The sequence below is a fragment of the Volvox carteri genome (genome assembly GCF_000143455.1).
Source record: "Volvox carteri f. nagariensis unplaced genomic scaffold VOLCAscaffold_22, whole genome shotgun sequence".
In the NCBI taxonomy this organism is placed as follows: Eukaryota; Viridiplantae; Chlorophyta; class Chlorophyceae; order Chlamydomonadales; family Volvocaceae; genus Volvox; species Volvox carteri.
This window is the reverse complement of record NW_003307565.1, coordinates 853,995-874,681: the sequence shown is the minus strand read 5'-3', so window position 1 is coordinate 874,681 and position 20,687 is coordinate 853,995. Positions and strand designations below refer to the sequence as shown.

The 20,687-nt window shown below is 55.1% G+C and overlaps 4 protein-coding genes across 4 annotated transcripts in view; 3 read left to right on the top strand and 1 right to left on the bottom strand.

Moving 5' to 3' along the window:
* The window catches only part of VOLCADRAFT_117794 (uncharacterized protein), a gene marked incomplete at both ends in the record, with an annotated part of 6,501 nt that extends 1,402 nt beyond the window's left edge, over positions 1-5,099 (bottom strand). Inside the window, 6 exons of the mRNA XM_002951115.1 lie at positions 61-1,214; positions 1,730-1,812; positions 2,315-2,615; positions 2,829-3,205; positions 3,260-5,030; positions 5,073-5,099. Of these exons, the coding sequence (XP_002951161.1) occupies positions 61-1,214; positions 1,730-1,812; positions 2,315-2,615; positions 2,829-3,205; positions 3,260-5,030; positions 5,073-5,099 (3,713 nt within the window). The remainder of the gene's footprint in view (positions 1-60; positions 1,215-1,729; positions 1,813-2,314; positions 2,616-2,828; positions 3,206-3,259; positions 5,031-5,072) is intronic.
* Positions 5,100-7,302: 2,203 nt separating this feature from the next.
* VOLCADRAFT_117792 (uncharacterized protein) lies at positions 7,303-12,929 on the top strand (the record flags this gene model as incomplete). The annotated part of the gene is made up of 10 exons (XM_002951199.1): positions 7,303-7,555; positions 7,907-7,954; positions 8,218-8,391; positions 8,647-8,745; positions 9,022-9,140; positions 9,576-9,703; positions 10,437-10,559; positions 11,021-11,140; positions 11,633-11,718; positions 12,738-12,929. Coding segments are annotated over 10 exons (1,341 nt in total), but the record flags the coding sequence as incomplete, so codon positions are not given.
* A 2,288-nt stretch (positions 12,930-15,217) lies between these two features.
* Positions 15,218-16,346, top strand: VOLCADRAFT_91699 (uncharacterized protein; the record flags this gene model as incomplete). Its single annotated transcript, XM_002951198.1, has 4 exons — positions 15,218-15,257; positions 15,739-15,797; positions 15,998-16,142; positions 16,201-16,346. 4 exons carry the CDS (start codon positions 15,218-15,220, stop codon positions 16,344-16,346), a joined length of 390 nt encoding a protein of 129 aa, XP_002951244.1.
* A 718-nt stretch (positions 16,347-17,064) lies between these two features.
* Positions 17,065-20,353, top strand: VOLCADRAFT_61165 (uncharacterized protein; the record flags this gene model as incomplete). The annotated part of the gene is made up of 5 exons (XM_002951197.1): positions 17,065-17,163; positions 17,668-18,030; positions 18,759-18,887; positions 19,564-19,746; positions 20,108-20,353. The coding sequence occupies 5 exons, from the start codon at positions 17,065-17,067 to the stop codon at positions 20,351-20,353; spliced, it is 1,020 nt and encodes a 339-aa protein (XP_002951243.1).
* Between the last annotated feature and the right edge of the window lie 334 nt (positions 20,354-20,687).

The following is a 20,687-nucleotide window of genomic DNA, read 5'->3' as shown; positions in this document are numbered from 1 at the left end:
GCAGCGTCAGAGGCGGCGGCGGCGGCGGCGGCTTCAACACCGGCCGCAGCTGCCTCGTACGTTGGCACGACGAGCACGCCGCTGCCCGCGCTGCCCGCCAGCGTCGCGTCGGCGACACGTACGGCGGCACCGCCGCAAGCCACAACGGCGCTGCGTCCACTGTCGTCGATACGGCAGTCACGGACGTACAGTGCCGTACCTGGATCGCACGAAAGCAGCCCATGTCCCCGCGCATCCGCCACGCGGGTCGATTGCAGGTAAAGACGTGCCGCGAGGGCGGCGGCGACGCCGCCGTTCGTCACATCGCAGTTGGTGAGTACGGCAAGTGTGCCGGATCCGCGCGCCTCAATACTGAGATCGCATCCGCCAGCATTGCCGTTGGCGGCCGTCGCGGCGGCGGCGGGCTCTGCAGCCCCCGCCGCCACTGCCGCCGCCGCCGCCGGTTTTGTGTTGTCAGCGTATCGCAGTACACAGTCCGTAAGGCCCAGGCGAGCGCCGTGAAGGGCGCTGACGCAGCCGGCGGCGCCGCCTTCGTATGTTGTCTGCTCCGAAACCAAACAGCTTTTGGATCCGGCAGCGCAGCACGCCCCTGCCGTACTGTACAACAGCGAGCAGCCGCCGCCATCTGAGACGCACAGGGCCATCTGGCAACGTCCCGGCCATATGCGACAGTTGGAGACGCGGGCATAACCACCAACCACCTCAACTAATCCGTGGTTATCAACGTATTCGTTGGGATCCACAAGCTCATGCGCCGTGGCAGCTGCCACACCACCGGATCCTGGAACTGGAATTGAAAGTACGAACGGCGTGGCGCCCATAGTGCTGACAGCACGGCGCCGTACAGGCGGCAGGCCCGGCCCGCCGTTACTGCCGCCGCCGCCGCCATTGCCATCAGATGTGCCGTCGCTAACGCTAGCACGTCGGCCCGGCCCGCCGACGCCGTACACGCCGGCGTCCCGTGTCGTACGACCGGGCGACGACGTCCGCCGTACAAGTTTTGAGTACCCCGTCGCAGCGGTTGATGTCACCGCTGCCACCGCCGCCGCCGCTGCCGCCTGGGCGCCTGGCGACGCCGACGCCGCTGCCGCTGCTGCCGCCATGGAAAGTGCCCGCCGCCGTACGGCAGCTGACTGTCGTGCAGCTTCTCGGGAACATCCCAGTATCTCGACACCCTTCAACGTCAGGCTAGCGCCCGGGCCCACGTGAATGTACTGCAGGGAGGGCCAATTGTACGACAACCGCCGTACGGCGGCGCCAGCATTAGAATGCCTTACCCTAAGATTACCGCACCTTACATGTACAACCCATTAATTACGAGATAAATCAGAGACATCAAAAAAGAGAGAGAGAGAGAGAGAGATTATCAAAGGTTTAGGAAAAAACAACTCATTAAGCAGTACAATCGCACCAATCTGAGACATCAGTACGCCTTTTCGCGTAATGCATGTAGCTGTACGGTTTTTTTTATCTAAATAAACCGTCATACACGATCAAAACCTGACCAAAAAACTCCTGAAAACTGGGTTTTCATTTTCCTCAATTCTCTGTCCTTCTCCGAAACCATGTGGAAAGGCACAAATAGGGCGAAGAGATGGGTACGCAGAAAATTGCAACTTTGGCAAGGCCGGGTCCCGCATGCCCTTGGGCCAAGGGGTCGCAAGACCACGCCAAGCCATGTCGTACCACCCGGCCGTATGCCGTACAAATGGTAACTCGATTGCCGTACCTGATCGGCAGTTAGGAGCAGAGTCGCGTTGTACAATGTGATGTGCTGTCCGGGCGGGATGCTCATAACCTGCAACCGCGTATCTAGAGCAACAGAAAAAACGGTGGCGGTGGCGGTTGTGGTGGTTGTGTTAATGGTGGCGGTGGTGGCGGCGAAACTACCACGACAAAGGACAATTTTGAATTGGTTAATTTGAAACTATATTAAAGGTGGCCGACTGGTTCTGTTATTTCGGAAAAAAATTTAATAGCATACCGGACATTCTACAACAAAAAAAACAAAAAAACAAAAAATTTCGAAAAGCTGTACGTCATCAACCTCACCCACATTCCTTCGCCCACTTCCCTCGCTTTTTTTCCCTTTACAAGCGCATTGCCGTACTGAGCATTTAGTCACCGCCATCCCGTACTCGCCCATCCAACCATTTATCCGTACCATGCACGCACACATACATACATACACGGCAACACGCACTCGCTAACACGTCAGCTGCCAGCACAGCAAACCCCCTCCCGCCCTCCGTCACCCCGCCCCCCCCCTCCTTTCCCCCCACCACACCCCACAATCCCACCCGAACTCCCCCACCTGGAAGATTTCTTAGATATCTGCTGCGAGCACTCAAGTGCCCTGCAGAGCCGGTTGCAACCGTTTGGTTGAAACCAACTCGTAAAGTCTGGTGCCTGGGCGTCGTGTTGGACATCGCTGCAGCGGCAGCGGTGGCCAAGGCGGCGCCCAAATCGGCCGCAGCGGCGGCGCCGCCGCCGACGCTGCCGTCAGCACCCGCCGCCGCCGCCGCCGCCGCTGGCGTGAAAGGCCCGCTGAACTCACACCCACCCAGATCAAAAAACGTGGGGCAGTTGACCGTAGTCAGCTTGTCGAACAATTCCTGTAGGGATGTTGACCGACCCATGGGTCAGTGGGAAGAGGGGCAAAACCCAAATATCCCCTCGCGGGTCGCGACACGGCACGTTCGAAACAAATCCACACCCCACCTTTTTTCCCCTCGGGGCCATTTACTGCGTGGCACCTGTAAACTCGCTGATACGACAAAAGTACGAGACATGTCCCAGAGTACGACACACCAAAGTCGTTGCCGTACCTGGAGTCTGCCGCTCCGAAGATGCTCTGTCACCTGAAACGCCGACGGTTTCAGCCACTTGGGCGGCCGCAACGTAATCTCCGGCGCCGCCGGCACCTCCCCCGCCGCTGGCCCCGCGGCACCCCCCGCAGCAGCCAAAACACCCACGCCGGAGATATGAGCCTCACCAGGCGGGCCCGCCGCCGCCGCCGCCGACCCGGCAGCGGCACCAGCGGCGGCGGCGCCGCCGGCAGTCCCGCCGGCGGTGCGGAGGTCTGGCAGCTGCAGGCCCCTTCCTAACGCCGGTGCCGACTGTCGTGCGGCTCTTGTATGAACGAAAGGTGCAAGGCTTGACGGCGGAGTCGTCCGGCCTGGCGGGCCCGGCCGTGACGGCGCCCCTGGCGGAGGCGACGGGGGCAGCGGCGGCACAGCAGCAGGCCCCGCCGCCGCACCTGCCGCCGCCGCCATGTCGACGGCGCCGCCTAGTCCTATCGTCGCCTCCGTCAACCGCAAAACAGGCGCGCTGAATGCATTCAGTAAGAGAAGCTGTTGCGGTTGGCGTGATGAATCCTGTGTGTCGTGCTGGGCCTTATAACTTGGTTGAATAGGCTCTGGCTGTAGCTGCAGCTGCTGCTGCGGCGGCGGCAGCGGCAGCAGCGACGTAGATGTAGCCGATGGCGAGGAAAGAGGCTGTAGCCAGACGCCCTCGTTGTCCATATTCCCGTCGGCAGTAGCAGCGGTGCCCACTGGACCACGGGACAGTTGCACTTGCCGGCTCAAGGCCATGGGCGTTGGGGAGATTGTACGGGCAGCCGCAATGGGTGATACAGCGGCGGTGTGGGCGGCCGCCACAGCCTGTGCTGTCGTACCCAAACGGCTGGCTGCCGCCGCCGCCGCGGCAGCGGCGGCGGCGGCGGCACCGGGTGAAGGCAAGCCCCACCAAGCCTGTTGTTGCTGCTGCTGGCTGTTCTGTTGTCGTACATTGGTCCCGTCTGGGCTGGTGATTGGCGGCGGGGGCGGCGATGTCCCGCGGGGACTTATTCGGAGTCGCCCTTGTGAGCTCCCCGCTTGAAGACGGAGAGCAGCGAAAGGCAGCCGGGCAGCTGGCGGCGGTTGCGGTTGCGTCGTTAGTGACGGCGGTTGAGGTTCTAACGGTTGCGGTTGCAGGTTCGGAAGTTCACCGTACGATGGGGAATGCTGTACGGCATCGCGGTGCTCCAGAATAGACGAAGCGCTGTTGCGCGTGGTGGGAATGATGTTGTTGGTGAAGCTGATCTCGGCGGCCATGCCGCCGCCGCTGCTGCTTGCGGCGGCGGCGGCGGGAAGACCCCCGGCCTCCGACCGCGGCGGCGGCGGCGGCGGCGGCGACGGCGCCAGCCCCACTCCGCGGGTTGCCGCTCCAGTCGGAACCGGCAACGATGCGCCGGCAAAGCTCACGCTCCTGCTACGGCCAAATGATTTGGGTCGGTCCCGTTGCTGCTGCAGCCCCAGCTGCGGCCGCTGCTGCTGCTGCTGCTGCTGCTGCGGCGGCGGCAGGCCGTACTGTGGCGTTTGATCGTGCAGTGGCAAGTTGCTGCTACGGGTAGGCACGACAATGGACTGTCTTCCCGGCGCTGGTGCCGGGGAGGCGTCTGGGGAGGTGGTACGGCGGGGTACGGTTATTTCGTCCCTGCCGTACAGTGCCCCACCCATCGCAGTCGCCGCTGATGATGCCGCTATGGCGGCATCAGTCACCAGCGCGGCCAGACGCTGAGAGGAAGATGCGCGCTTGGATAGCAGAGGAGCATTGGGGCTGGAATTAGAGGAGGGAGCAGGAAGCACTGAAACCAGCCGCTGCTGCTGTGCCTGCGCTTCGATTCGGGAAGGACCGACCGTGGCATCCCCTGCTTCTTCGCCCTGCTGTTGCCCGGAATGGTAGCCTGCAATAGAGGCTGCATCCGATTGGCCCTGCGCAAACGGCAGGGCGGCAATCCTGCCGCGCAGACCGTTGGTCGAGTAAAGCCCGACCGGTGATACCGAGCTCATCTCCAGAAAGCCAGAATCAACGCCAATTTCATTTCCGATGCTCCATTGCTCGTCGTCCCCTGAGCTGGTAAGCAGCTCATTGGCAGGGCCCGATGAATCGGGTGCGCCGCAAGAAGTAGATCCGGTTTCCTCATCATCGTCCAAAATCACAGGCAGAGCTTGTGATGATCCACGTTTTTGTGCAGCCCAGGGCTGCGACTGCGGGTGTGAGTTTAAAGCGGGAGACGGAACGAAACATACTTCCTTTGGTTCTCGGCCAGCACGCATGATGCTAACGTTCTAAATTGAGCCATAAGAAACTGTATATTGGGGTGACACCTCCATCTGCCCGATTCGAGGGAGCATGTCGAACGAAGAAAGGTAGAAACAACAAAAGAAGCTGCGCATTTTGCAAATTAAGTTCACCATGCAAATCACATACACAACCGTAAAACTCTTACTTGTAAAAAGGTGCTTGGCAGCGCTGCACGCATGACGGCGTTATTCGACTCCCATATATGCCAGCCCACTGGAGCCGTCAGGCCTATGTCAGTACCCGGTAGCTTGCAGCCCACTAAAGGATTGAGCCCACGTCGTTGGGCATGTCAAGTCGCCTGGAAGTTGCGGGCGCCATAGCATGTAGGACTGCAGGAGAAGATATAGCTCCTTCCAGCAACACTAAACGCGCATGTGCAATATTATAAAGTATATAAAGCAATCTCATGTATTGTCAGTGCGCGAATGATGGCAGCGCACGCGTGTAAAAGTTCAGGTGTTTCAACACCGCCCTCCGTACCTTTTGACGCCAACCCACAGAAACAAATCTGGGCCTAAGCATCCAGCCCGCACACCTATATCCTAAAGGTCATCGTCTTAAACTGCACCTATTTGCATAAGGTTGGGCTAGGCATACCGATATGACAAGGTTCCGAAATATCGGTATAAATAATCTTAGCCGGCAACGTGTGGCTTCATCACAAATAGTATTAGCATTTTACAAAGATGGGGAAGACAGGGGCCGTACATGGGTTTGGAAGCGACCTGGGAAGATACTAGCATTTTCAGCGTCGACTCTAGTTCCAAAGGAGTAGGTAACCGCCGCAGGCGCACTCCCCCATATCTCCTATTTAAATGTCCAGGCATTGTCGTGGAATTGTTCGTGGACTTACGGCATCGTATGGGAAACCCAAAAATACGTTAAGAACGTGGCATCGAGGGGGTTTTCCAGGTCCTGTTCAGCGGTTTCCGGCGGAAAATCCGCTTGCTGTTGCAGAAGACCTATGCGCCCTGTACCTGATGTTAACTAAACATATTGTGCTAAATTCTGAGGTTTGCCTTGTGAAACAGGCTGTGTCCATGCTGCGAGTTGAACAGCTTTGGAACCAGGGGTCCTTCCGCGGACGCAACAGCTTCTAAGAGCTGCCCACGAGAGACCGCAGCAAGGAATAGCGACGCACAGCCTTCGATGCCCGCACCCTGCATAGATCTGTTCCTTGCACAGTCTCAAGGCAGAATAACAACTCGATGGGAAATGTCTGCGATTCGCTGCTTCCGGAGTTAATTCGATGAACGCGATGATGGGTGATATGCTATTTCTACAACTCTCCTACGCAGGCAATCGCTGACCCACATGATCCTTTCGTGACTTTGTCAAGGGATGGGGTTTTGGTCGGGGGAAGTGGCATGATAAACGTGGACGTGACCCCTTCTTAAAGCATGCCGCCGCGTCTATCCAGGAGCCGAGCTGCGCTACGTTAAGATGCACCGCTGGGGAAACATACGTACACCGGCACGCATCCGGTGACATTTGACCGTTATGCTGGACAACAGGCCGGCAACATTTCTCCTCATAATGTGGGAATCCATAAATCTTCAAGGCAGCGATTTACTCAAATGCATTGTTGTACGGTGGCGGAGGCCCCAAGAACACGCAGGCAGTGTAACAAGTTATCATGTCAAACACTTATCCTTGATAGAGTATTGGGCTCAGTTGTGCACTTGCACAGTGGAAGCACAGGACGATTAGTGGATTGCCAGGGCTCTTTCCGTCACTTACAAATTAAGAACCACGGAAGAACAACTTTGAAGACATGACTGTAACACAGTTTCGTTCCGTTGTATTAACCCTTAAATGATTTCATTATAAAGTCTGACTGGACGTGGCCGTGTTACCACAGCCTCGCGAGATGCTCCCAATCCGGCTTAGGCCGCCTGTACATCTAGCTATATGCGCAACAAATATTGAGGTGTATGCATCGCGACTTTTGCCTGGTCGCAGTTCCCTCTGCAGCCTCTTTCGGGACTGTCCGGCAGCGCGAGCTCAGCGTCGTCATGGCCGCAATAAGCGGCCAAACACAGCACAATCAGTAAATAATAGCACAACGCTCGCATCTGCAAGCCGCAGTCCGCGACAAAACACAACGACTAGCACATCCAATCAGCAGCGCTCATCCTCTTCCTCCTCTTCTACCTCGGGCGGTAATGGCGGCAGCGACCCTGACAACGAGCAGGGCAGCAGCAGCAACAACAGCTTTCAAATCGGCTTGGACCCTTTCAGCCAGCAGCTCATCATCTCAGCGCTCACAGCTGGAGCGGCATACGCCATTGCAACATTCGCACACCTGGACCTCTTACACGCGCTCCGCCTAGAGGAGGATGCGGTAGCCCTAGCCCTCCAACTATCAGCTCCGGTGCTGCTGCTGCTGCTGGCGGTAGTTGCCCCGAGATGGGCGCCGCCCTTCAAGGTAGCGAACATGGCATGTGTTCGCGACACCGGCCACCCGCCTGACTTGACAGTGCCTTGCTAGTACATGCCATGATAGAATATATTCATATGGCTACAACAGTTTTCGGGATTGCGTTTCCCAACACCTTCACAAAACCTGTTATGCGCTTGCAAAGGAGGCCCGGATTGCCATGTGGCCGGGCCGTTCTCTTGACATTCTCCCCCACTTGTGTGCGATTTGGGTCCTCCTTATCTTCTTGGATCCTTCTGGTTATCTTGCGCCCAGAAAAACGCCTCCTCTTCCTCCCCTATCCCTGCTGCTGTGGCCGTTCATGCTGTCGCCACTCCTGCCACGCGCACTCCGCTTTAGGGTTCGGAATTGGAGCGGTTGCGTCACAACTACTACATGACTGCACAGGTGAAGGGGAAGGGTGTTTGTATGTATGTACGTATGTATGGGTGGGTGGGCCAGGGTGAATGCCGGAATGGTATTGAGGTGGGGTGAGGTGGGGGGTGAGGTGAGGTGAGGTGAGGTAGGGAGGAGGAGGGAGCCAGCGCGGGAGGGGGAAGGGATGGAGCCCCTCGGGTGTTGGAGGAGTGTGTATGTATGCATATATATGTATGTATGTTTATATCTTCTGTCGTACGTACTTTATACATCGGTCCGTACAGGTATTGCAGCTGTATTTGAATTTCGATGACGAAGATGACGACACCAGCAGTGGCAGTAGCGGCAGCAGCAGTAGCGGGACGGATAGCGGCAGTAGCGATGAACGGGCGCGCGTACGGCGGCGGTTACGGTTGGAGCAGACGGTTGGGTGGGGCACCATCAGCAGCGGCCTGGCGCTGATGCAGGTACGGGAACGGGTTGCTGCGTTGTCCCTCCTGGAACGTTATTGTACGATGCACGGCGTTGCGTCCGCTCTTCTTCTTGTACGACAGCCTTCCTCTCCCCTTCTCTCTCGCCTTCCTTTCCCCTTCTCTTTCTTTCCTTATAATTTATAATTTAAAACTGATAATTTTTAAAAAGATTAGAATATAAAATGGAAATTAATATTCAAAAAATTATCCTGCGAACCCGTTCCCCTGCGACCCCTGGACTCCTCCCAGGCCTTCACGGTGCAGCCATGGAACCCCCCCACCGCTAATTCAGTGTTCGGACTCGCACTGGCCGGTAGATCAGCACAACAACTGGCTAACGAATTTCTGGTAAGCGTGATACTGACGATGCCAAAAAAAAACCGTACGGCACCTCTCTTTTTTTTTGCTCCCATTGTACGAAACACGAAATAAGTCACCTCTCCGGGAACGTCGAGGTCCTTTTTTGATCTGCCGTAATATGTTATATACCCCCACATAACACTTCCAAAACATCCTAGGTTAAAAAGTACTACTGGCAAACCGCTAACCCAGATTAATAACCTATTAAAACCTGTTAAAACCTGTATAAAAACCCTACATTGTAACCCTGTATCAAAACTTCAGGTTCGCGGTGCCGGCTGGGGCCTCCTAAGCGGCTGGGTGGCGGGGGAGCTGCAGGCAGCGGACGCCTCGGACGGGATCCTGTTCTTCGGGAAGGTGTTTGGCGGCCCGGACGCGGTCAAGTGAGTGGGGGGTTTTGCTTTGTGTGTGTTTCGTTTTTTTTGGGGGGGGGGGCCGAGAGCCGCGCAGGGAGGAGGAGAGGAAGGGGGAGAGTAGGGATGAAGTGTCGATGGCAGAGTGAGGAGGATGGGGAGAGGGGTGGATGAGTGGGAGTAGCGGGGGGGCCTCCGTACACAACAAGGAGGTTGTGATATGGCTTACCGTTACCCACTTATTATAAGGCGATAGGTTACGGGGGTTGAAGGCTGAGGGGGAAAGACCTCTCAGTCAGTCTCAGTCCGCGCGGCGGGTTTTCTACACGAGGAGGGGAATATTGTATATAAGTAAAAGAAGTAAAAATGGCGACGTCGTCACCGTTTTTTGGTATTTTTTAGGGCTTTTCATCATGTTTCCCTTCCCCCCGCCCTTGCCCTGCACCGTCGTGTGTGTTTGCCAAGGTATGCGGCGGGTTTAGCTCTGGTAGCGCTCGCGCTTCCGGGGGCCTTATGGGAGGCGAGGGCTGCCAGGAATTTCGTTCGCGCGTCTGTGGTCGGCCCCGTGAGGGACGCCGCCATCTTCTGCACTGGTGAGAGCTGCTTGTGTTAGGTTGGGGGGGGGCTCCTTGGGCTGGTGGGAGGAGGTGGGGGGCGGTGGTGGGGGCGGTGGTGGGAGGCGGAAGAGGAGGTAAGAGTTGAGGGTGGAGGTGAAGTGGGTCGGGGGGAAGGTGAGTGAGTGAGCAGGAGGGGGGGGGGCGGGCAATGTTGGTGGGTTAGGTGGATGGGCAGGTTAAAAAAGGGGGGAGGCGGTTAGTGGTGGGTAGGCAGGCAGGCAGGCGGGCAGAGGGGGGTTTGTTTTGTTTTGTTTTGTTGCCCCGGGGGTGACGGGATTAACTTTGGTTGAGGAGGGCTGAGGAGTGGGCGCTGCGTATAGTGAGCGCTACCTCAAACGCCGTGTTGTGTTTTGCGCCTCGGAGCCGTCGACTGTGTGCCACCTGGTCCTCCTAGCTGTCTGTGCTCCTGTCTCCCTTGACCGTATTCTCGTGGCTCGACCGACTCTATAACGCGCTTGCTGACCGTGCCTTTGAAGGTTGGGATGGGAAGGGGGGAGGCCAGCTGCCAAGGGCCCTTACACTGCAGAAACTAAAACTGCAGATCTTGTAGGTCTGTTTGTTTATATGTCACTTCCAGCCGAAAATCGGCTTGCCTGTGTGGACCGTACCCATTCCCGAGACATACATACATACATACATACATACATACATTCAAACAAACAAACAAACGAAGTGGTGCTAATTTTGCCGTTGTGCACGCGCCGTACAGGCAACGGTGTGGACGAGCCGGCGTACTGCGACCCAACGGGATTTGCGATGATGGCGGCCCGGCGGCCCGCCAATGCCGCACCGGTTGCTGACGTGGTGACGAGGACTCGCGGCTGGCGGTCTGGTGAGGCGCCTCGGATAATAGTAACGTGTTTAGAGACGTGACAATGTGTTTTTGGGGGTATGTGTTTTGATGATGCGATGATGTGATGTTTTGATGATGCGTTTCGGGGGTTGGGGTTTGTGAAAAGGGGGGTTTGTGTGAGGGAGGAATGTGGGTGGGAGCGAAGAGAAGGGGAGAGGGGAAGGTCCTATGTTTTGTGTATTCTTGTGTGTTTCAGTTTTACTTTACTTACTAGGCGGAGTTTTCCTTGGGACGTGTTTTGCTCTGCACCGTCCCCGCACATTTTGCAAACCGTGTGTTGAAATGAAGTGAACTGAGTCGCGGAAAGCGACTGGTGCGGGGAATGAATGTCGTCAGCTTTGGGCAGCTTTACTGAAAAAGAATGCAAAAAGTCCAATGGGCAATCACGTGATGGAAATTGCTATGTGGCACTTGTGCCCCATGCCGTACTGGTACGACAGGCCCGGAGGCATCGTACAGCAGTGTGAGCTCTCTGGGTTCTCTGGACGTGGCGGAGTTGGACGAGCTGTCCGAGGACCAGCGAGGGGAGGCGGAGAAGAAGGGCCAGCCGCTGGGGAGAAGTACGGCTCCCTCCTCCACCATCCCCTCCCCCCCGTCCTTCACCTCCGCGGCCGCCGCCTCGTCATTGCACCGTTCTGCATCCGCTGCAGCTACCTCGCCCTCCGCGTCCTCGCCCTCCGCGTCCTCGCCCTCCGCGTCCTCGCCCTCCCCCTCCGCTGGATCAGAAGCGTCCCAGCCGTTGTCGCCTCCTCACCTCGCCTCCTCCTCCTCCCCCGTTCCCACGTCGGGTTCGGCTCCGGAACCTTCATCCCATGCGACGACGGAAAGTAGCTCCCCTTGGACGCCCATTTCGCATTCGGGTCCCCCGACTTCCTCTTCCTCCTCCTCGTCTTCGTCTTCGTCGTCGTCTGCCTCTTCCTTCCCTCCACCATCCTCCCCTACCTCCGCCGCCACCGGCACGACGTCGCCATCTCCGGCACCCGTTGTTCCGGACCCTCCCCCTCCCCCTCCCCCTCCATCCCCCTCAACAACCCTCCCCCCGCCCATCTCAGTGGGACCCACCCTATCCACCAGCAGTACGGCATTCGAGTGGGACTCGGAGGATATGGGTGTACTGCTTAAGGTGGAGACATTGCAGGTCAGATCGGGTCGGGTTTGGGTTTTAGGATTTAGGGGGAATTTTCAAGGCGCGGGTGTTATATCATATATCATATATGTAACACCCGATCCCGTTTGGGTTTGTATATATATATATATATATATATATATATATAATATACACATATACTATATGTATATAGGTTTGTGTGTGGCGGGGGGTACTTTCCAGCGGTGAGCTGTATTTGTACATGTTTGCGTGTATGTATGTATGTACATGTCGCTGTAAGTGGATGCTTTGGGGGGCTAGTGGGAGCGGGAGGAGAAATGCAAAGTGTTATGGTGATGGTGTGTTGTGTGGGAAAGTTGGGGCAAAAGAGGGAATGAAAGGATATTGGGGGAATGGCTGGATTGTTTTTGAGTGCGCTGCTCTCTGCGGACTTTTCCTTCCCACTCAGCTACCTTTGGGTCTGGTCATTATGGGTTGGGGTACTGTGCTAAAAAGGCAGTTAACAGGCGAAGCAGTACCCGAAAAAACGAGCTCGCCAGCTTCCTGGGTCTCTCAGCCAAGATTAAAAAGTAGGGTGGTGGTTAGGAGGGTGTGTGGCACGCATGGTGTGTGGAGGGAGGAGGAGCATGGTGTGTGGAGGGAGGATCATCAGCGGAACTCCTCACGTGGGGAGTTTGTGGGGTGTTTCAGGGTGTCTGGGCGGTTTTAGTGATGAAGGAACATCAGGGAAATGTTTTAGGGAGTGACTTCCCCACCTCTCAAATCACCTCCTCTTCTCCCCATCACCCATCTAAGCACCCTCTCTATTATGCATCCCACACCTACCGCAGATTGCCCTTGGTGCACTTGGCCATGTCCCCGCCGGTGTCACTCGTACTCCTATCTACTGCCTTATCCGTCTAGTTTTTTTGGTTTTTGGATTTGTTTCATTCGCCAGTGGTTCATCTTACTCCTACTCCTATCGCAGTTGGCTTCGGTATGCTTTTGCGTTGATTCTGGCCGTGTGACTCCTCTTGCCCTCCCCTTCTCTCCCCTCTTTTTATCTACAGGACAAGATTGCTTTTTCGTCGTCCATGTACTACCAGCTCCTGGCCGCCTTCGCTATCAACGGGGCCTTTTTGGCCTCAGACTGCAACTTGCTGGCGTCGTTTCTGGCGGCTTGGCTGCTGCGAACTGGACCGCTGCTGCTCAGTGAACTGCGTGCTCGTGCAGCAGCAGATGCAGCGATGAGGACGATGTGAAGAAGCGCGTTGGGAAACAAGTGCTTGGAAAGGCGAAAAGACGGGAAAGAAAAGACACATGAAAAAAGTTAGAGGCTAGAGGAAGTGTCTGCTTACAAAAGAAGAAATTTAAGTGCACAGATATCGTTGAAGTTTAATGAGCGACTGATGAATGAGTTAATAAATGAATGATGAGAAAGGAAGGCTACTCTGCATGAAGTATAAAATGGTTTGGAAAAGGAGGAAGTTTCGTTCAGGAGAGTACCCAGGGAGAGGGAAATGGGGGGAAATGGGGGAAGGGAGGGAAAGGGAGGAATTCACAGGCAGGACGTCACTGTGAAGGGAGGAGACAGGAACTACCGGTGCCGGGAAGCAGACATCATGTGTGTGGTCCGTGTCTCTCAGCAGGATTGCAGATGCTGGGGGGTGGGGTGAGGGTGGAAGATGCTGGTTGTTTAGGTACCCATGTTTTGTTTGTGACGTATTGCTTTTTGTTCACTTTCCCACGTAATAAGTAGGCTTTCGATTGGCTGCGTGGGTATCTGTATACATGCATAACATAAGAGTTAATGGTATTTCGCTCTGCGAGTGAATACTTGTGTGTGTGTATTGGTAGGCATTAGCAGCAGCAGTCTTGAGTTGGTTGGCGGTCTTTACTTAGTTGTGTGTCGGCAGCACACGTGTTTGTAGGATGGATGGATGCGTGGCAAAAAAAAACACTTAAGCAACCGGCGGTGGCATCACTCTATGGGCGTATGCAGAGTGTTCGGAGGCGCATGCAAGGAGCGCATGCTTCTCTGTGTGTAGGTTTTAGTTAGCAGCAGGGGTTGGCAAATCGTGTAAGTTGGCTGCAGGCCGGCGGCGGTACTCTAGTTCTACAATTTCCCTGGCGCCTCTGCCGAGAAAAAGCTGCACATGGTGTACGAGCCTCTTTCTGTTCGAGTCTACACAGCGTGAGCCAGTCCATAGAACCACAGATGTGTACGGCTGAATATAAATATTGTCAAGAGTCGTCGACTGATGCTAGCTTTGCTACCTATGTGATAAATCGATGTTATCGGTCGTACCTCTACTGCAGGTCGTATATGGCAACAAACAATGCGGTTACCAAATGTTTGGCATCGGTTTGATATCGCTCTCTCCTTGGCCCGCGTCCCGCACATGGCCCTGAAATCCTGATTAAACCTGTCATGACCTCATGTACCGATCAGTTAGTCCGTATCCTCTCGTTCTCCTATCACAAAAAGGTCCGACGGTGGTTTACTCCGGGATCGCCATTGCTTTCAGGGCTTCCCCCCATCGTCCAGCCGTGGGTGAGATGCATGCTGTCATCCTTCGGCATTGAGACACATGGCCTTCCGCATACAACCCAGGGCGGTGTCACACGGGCATCATGGCTGTAATGAATACTGAAGGAGAAGTACAGCCTTCAGAATAGACCAACCAATAGTATGACAGGCACCAAAACTGAAGGTACTTCTGACATCACACCGAGCGCTGCTGAGTTACCTATAATCACCTCCAAACATGTGCTGCAATGTCAATAGGAGATGCATGGCTGGAGAACCCTCATATGGCCTCTACCTGGAACAGCTCCCCAACTAGCCCCAGACCTGCCCACCACTGCACACCACCACCTCAGCAATACCTATGCCCAACCAGGGCCGCTGTCCAACCAACGGATGTGCACCCAACTCCCCCTCTCAGGTCTTAGACCACCTGCCCAGCACGTCGTGGATGATCACAAGCCAGGACGCCCTCAACTGGAGGGAGGATAATGTTGTATCCTGGACTTGTCAGAAGATTCTGACATCCGCTAATCGGTACTTTTCTGAAGTCGTGATACAACAAGGGACCGGTGTGGGAAGGGGGAGGAAGGGGGGGGACTCATGTAGAGGCAATCGATGCTGTTGAAAGGCTGTGAGCAGTACAACATCCCCCTGCCCTGATCACTATGCCCATGGCCTCCCGTCGGATCCAGCAGTCTGAAAGGAAAGGGCACCGTAAACCAGGATCACCATACCTCAAGGGCAGCAAAATGCATGTATTACCGGGCCCCCTGGGTGCCTCCACCACAGCCGGCCTGACCGGCCACCACCGAGGGAAACCCTTTGTCATCCAACAGGCACAGTAAGGCGCCAGTGCGCCCTCTTTCTTATGGTGGTTCTTCCAGTGCGGCCGCCATAAGTGCTGGAGTGGAAACTGGCCTGGAAACTGGCCAGGGTGTCCGGAGGTATAAAAATGTCCCCCCTGTGTCCTCAACGTAGGTTATGTGACATGTGGCCTGGGGTTCGGCTGTGAGCGACAAGATGGTGGCGGGGTTTACTGTCAGCTTTGGCAGATGCAAAGGTGAGGCGCCCGCAGGCCGCCACCGCACCAGGCCACGAAGTGGATCACCCACGCCTCCTCTGTGGCTAATCCTGCCAGGACGGCTTGGACAGCGTTTACCCCATGCAGGTTGGGAGCAATGGCAGCAGCAGCTCTCCAGTTTAGTGGCACTGGAGTGCCCGGGCTGCAGTTGCTGGTTGTTAGTTGCTGGTTGTTGGAGCGGGAAAGCGCCCCAACGGCGGTTACCTTCGGGAAAGAGGTCGGCAAATCGGTTTCCACGGCTGCAGGAGGGCATGATTTCGGTCGTGACAGCCTTTTACGAAGTCAAACACAGAGCTCGAGTCCAGCACGCGGTCCTACGGGACGCAATGGGGGCTGCAAATCACGTCTTTTGGTCAAATTTTGGTCATTAGTGGCCCGCAGCCGGGGCCTTAAGCCGAATTTCGGCTGCGCGTACTGTGGTACGGACCCGCAGCAACCCTCTGCAACCCTCTGCCCGCAGTACCCACAGGGTGTGCCGACCTCGGCTTCGGACCTATTGCTTTGTCGCAGATTCGAGAGGTGTGATAGCTTTAGTTAATCTTGATCACCCGTGGCCACAACGATCATTTATAGGGCAACGTTTTAGAAAAGCTACCTATATATCGAGTCCTAACAATGTGAACATAACCGAACTACTTCGATTTTAGCACGGAAACTAATATTTAAATTTTCCCCAAGCATGTTCACGCTTATGTCTGCGGATCCTTAATGTGGAACAGGTATGGTGTGAGCAATTCGTGACTCGACAATGTATACGACGACAATCACAGTGCGAACTGTCAAGTCTCAAACTATCGGTCAAATCATTCGCCGGTAAACTCGTATCTGTCAGGTGCAATAATTTCAACAACGACATCGCGGCCGGTAAGTGTTTGGTCGCTTCGGGGCGCTATCGGCGGAGGGCCGCTCTGCGCACGGCCAGGAGCGTGCTCGTCAGTGGGCCAGCCCGATTGCACGAATGCAGCCTTTGAAGAAAAAGATACGGCCAGGCCGCAAAAACTTCTCCCTGAGTCGCAGGCACCAGTGCCGGGGGGGGGGACTGCCATTCCTACTGTTCTGGAGGTGTAGCGCGAAACCGCGCCGGAAATTGCGGAACGCTAAGTGTTTGCAACAGTTGATTTCAGACGAAACAGGGCAGCATTTCGAGTACGTATTGTGACCACAGTGCCTTCGTATCAATTACCAGAACAAAAGGCTTTGGGTCACGATACGCGAGATTGGGCAAAAAACGTAGCAGGAAGTTTGTTTGACGTATGCCCCAAAAGATGTCATTTAAATTATTATTGCACATCCTATCGGCCATCTTAGTTCACATGAACTTATGGAGTGCCGCGTTTGTGGGCGGTTGAATTTCACACAGTAGGTTGATGCGAACGTTACGCGCGACCCTCCTACCTCCCAACCCTCCAACCCTCCTCTCCGTTGTATGCCTAGCATAACATACGTTTAAGGAATTTCAAACATTATAAGAACTTGTACTCATTGTTGTGGAACGTTTAAAGTGCTTATATACAGTGCGTCTTATTGCTGCGTTGACCGTTATCGTTCGAGGACATTCGCAAAGCTTACTTCGCTTAGCTCCAGTTGCAGGTGCGTGTGGTAAATGCTGATTAATCTGTCATCTAGTAGTTTCCTCTATGTGCATTTGCGCTGGAGCCGCCAGTTGTGCCGATTGAATAACCGGAACGGCGTATTGAGCTTCTGCTTCCATTTGACTTTTTGACGGCTTCCGCGTTACGCTTCTCGCAGGCTTTCATACCAATTTCCAAAAATGGTTTCTATGACAATGAACGATACGCTGAACCAGGTGGAGCACACGCCGCCCGTTCATAAGCGCATCCTGGACATTCTGCCCGGCATTTCAGGTGGCGTTGCAAGAGTCATGGTAGGTGTCTGATTTATTGGACGTATTTTCCTGTGTCTCCAGCTGTACAGGTATCCTGCATTCAATGTTTGCTTGGTCTGAGAGAAGCCATGTCAATGTGTGTGTGGTCATCCTAACTGTTGGAGCTCTGATACACGTATACAAACAAATCCTGATCATAATTTGTCCGTGCTCTGCACCCTGATCATAATTGTGGCGTTGAGGCCTCGTCCTGCTGGGAGGGGGAATATAAGTAAAGAGGTGAACGCGCCTTGCTTTATTAGTTTATTGGCCGTCAGTAAAGAATACCTAAATTATTTGCAAAATCTCCATGTACTGTCACATTTGGAAGTATCTGAAGACTTGCTGCGTTTTTCCCGCCGCGCAAATTAAAAGTGCTCTGCATCAGCAGCAAAAGCCTTCCCGACCGACGTCCCGTGCAATGCCTATACATGTAGCACCAGCAGGCCACCGCCAAAGCTTCCATCCGCCTCCTCATCCTCCCCGCTGTCGCTTTTTACGCAGATTGGCCAGCCGTTTGATACAATCAAGGTACGGCTACAAGTGCTCGGTCAAGGCACCGCGCTCGCGGCGCAGCTTCCGCCTTCTGAGGTGTACAAGGATTCATTGGACTGCGTCCGCAAGATGGTTCGCAACGAGGGCCCGTTGTCCTTCTACAAGGGTACCGTCGCACCGCTAGTGGGCAATATGGTGCTTCTGGGCATTCATTTCCCCACGTTCTCCTACGTGCGCAAGCAGCTTGAGGGCGACGACCACTATACAAACTTCTCCTACACCAACACGCTTCTGTCCGGAGCCGCTGCCGGAGCCGCGGGTTCGCTGGTATCTACTCCAGTAGAGCTGGTGCGCACCAAGATGCAGCTGCAGGTCGGTATCGAAAGCGGACGACGTGATAGGGTGGTGTCAGTTCCGTGTGCAAAGCAAATGTACGTCTTATCTGTGTGTGTGCGTGTGTGTGTGTGTGTGTGTGTGTGTGTGCATGTGTGTGTGTGTGTGTGTGTATTTTGGCGAAAGGGAAGGATGCAAAGTTTGGGCCATGGGAATTGAGGTGACCGTGCGCACAGCAATATAGACATTAATCGGACATGCTGACGTTTTGTTATAAACTCCTTATCTAGCATTTATATTAGTGACACTTCGATGTTTTGGCGGTTATAGTTGTCCATGTTGAATAGGGTGGCCTTGGCTTTTGGTGCGCCTCCCCGCCGCGCCGCGCCGATCTCTCTTTCTCCGGAATTTTAATCCCATGGCCGGTTGATAACGGAGGGGGTTAACGACCTTTGCCTCTCATTTGCAGGAAAGCCATGTCACGGTTTTTTCTGCGCACATACGCCTTCTTTTGCTTTACCTAGCCGAGCCATGTACGACGACACCAACCGTCACCAACCACCCTATCGTGTTCCCAAGCCAAGGAACAACATTAACACCATCCATAATCACGCACCCTGGTCTCTCAATTATTCCACTCAGGATCTACATTCACTTGCTATTTCTCAATCTATTAACCCTGCTTGCCACCCTCCCCACGAACCCTTGGATTGCGCTGTATCTCTAAACGCCAGCGCCGCGCCGCACTTGCCAGTTCTGTGGGTAAGTCCGCCGCCTCGTCCGCTTCGGATGAGTTTTACAAGGGCTCAGTGGACTGCTTCAAGCAGGTGCTGTCGAAGTACGGCATTAAAGGACTTTACCGAGGATTTACTGCCACTGTGTTGCGAGACATGCAGGTGCGGTGTGTACGTGTGTGTGCGTGAGTATGTGTGTGTACGTGTGTGTATGTGTGTGTACGTGAGTGTGTGTGTACGTGTGTGTATGTGTGTGTACGTGAGTATGTGTGTGTACGTGTGTGTATCTGCATGATGCTGTTCATTAGCAATATTCCACGACTCCCTATCTACCTAATATGACGTGCGCTTCTATCTAAATGACGTACACATGAGCTCAGAGGAAGTGTTCTTGTAAAAGGAATTGCGCAACGTGGCGGCTTGGGGAGGAGGTTAGATGGGTGGGAGCAGGTCATGAATTGGGAAGTCGTGGTCGCGTGCTCAGTGCACGCGGCTCGCTGGATGAGGCAACCAGCGGCCGGTTCCCGCCCTTGCATCCGCAACAACAACCCCCCACATCAACAGGGCACATCAATCAAATCTGTTGTGCAATGAATGGCCCCAGTTCAGCTCCGTTCAATGAGCCGTTGCCCGTTTGCCCGTTTGCTTTCCTCCACACGCACCTGTGACGTTTGCTGGGTCTCTCACTCACCCAAACCCTTGCTGCATACATACATCCCCATTTCGCTACATACAAAAGCTGCTGACTTAAAAAATGAAAAAGATGTTATATTATTATTATTATTATTATTATTATTATACCTGATCTGTCTTGTGCTTTGTTGACGTCTTGTCTCAGGGCTATGCATGGTTCTTCCTGGGCTACGAGTCGACTGTGAACTACTTCCTGCAAAAGGCAGGCCCAGGGCTGCACAGCAAGGCCGACCTCAACTACATGCAAGTCATGTCTGCGGGTGTGGTGGCGGGTTTCGGACTGTGGGGTTCCATGTTCCCCATCGACACCGTCAAATCAAAGCTGCAGGTGCGATGAATGCGGAATGGAATCATTCCTTGGACGCTCAGCTGCGTCCCCCCCCCCCCCCGTTAGGATTGCCGGGAATTGCATGTATGCACACACCGAGATATTTTTACTGCATTTTCTCATCGAGACCCTCCGGCACGTATCTTCGCTTCGTCTGTATGTGTATGCCCCTGGGCCGTCCCCTCGCCCCGCTGTGTGTGTATGTGTGTATGTCCTCCACAGTTCTCACACTTCCTACCCGCCTATCATCCGCAGTATATATCCCCCAACAGCTCAGCCCCGTGTAAAGCTCATGTAGTCACACACCCACGCAACCACTCCCAACGCACGCATACTCGTCTATGTCGTGTCGACCCTGCAGGCTGACACGCTGGCCACGCCTCAGTACCGCAGCACTTACGACTGCCTGTCCAAAGTGCTCAAGTCCGAGGGCCAGGCCGGCCTCTGGCGCGGCTTCTCGGCCGCCATGTACCGCGCCATCCCAGTCAATGCGGGCATTTTCCTGGCGGTGGAGGGCACCCGACAAGGTATCAAGTGGTATGAGGAGAATGTGGAGCACTTATACGGAGGCGTTGTTGGCCCGGCCACTCCCGCCGCCACCAGCTAAGGGCCATCGAGCGGTACGGGGGCATGGATGATGGGTGGATGATGGGTGATGGGCGGGCCGGCACGCCCGCATGCCTGCGAGACGGGGGAGGATGCATGGTGAAGGTTTGGGTTGGGTACTCCTGGTTGAATGGTTGGGGGTGAGAGGCGATAGGGGCCGCCAGCCTGGATGCCTCCGGAAAAGAGAAATGAGATTGGTACAGGTTTGGGTACCGTATCGGCGGCTGCAATGCAAAGGTACGGCCGGTGGGGTAGACGAGCCCCGAGAGATGCGGTTGCAGCAGCGCGATGATGGCGGCCTTTGGATGGCCAGGTGCATCTGCTGCTGGCTTTTT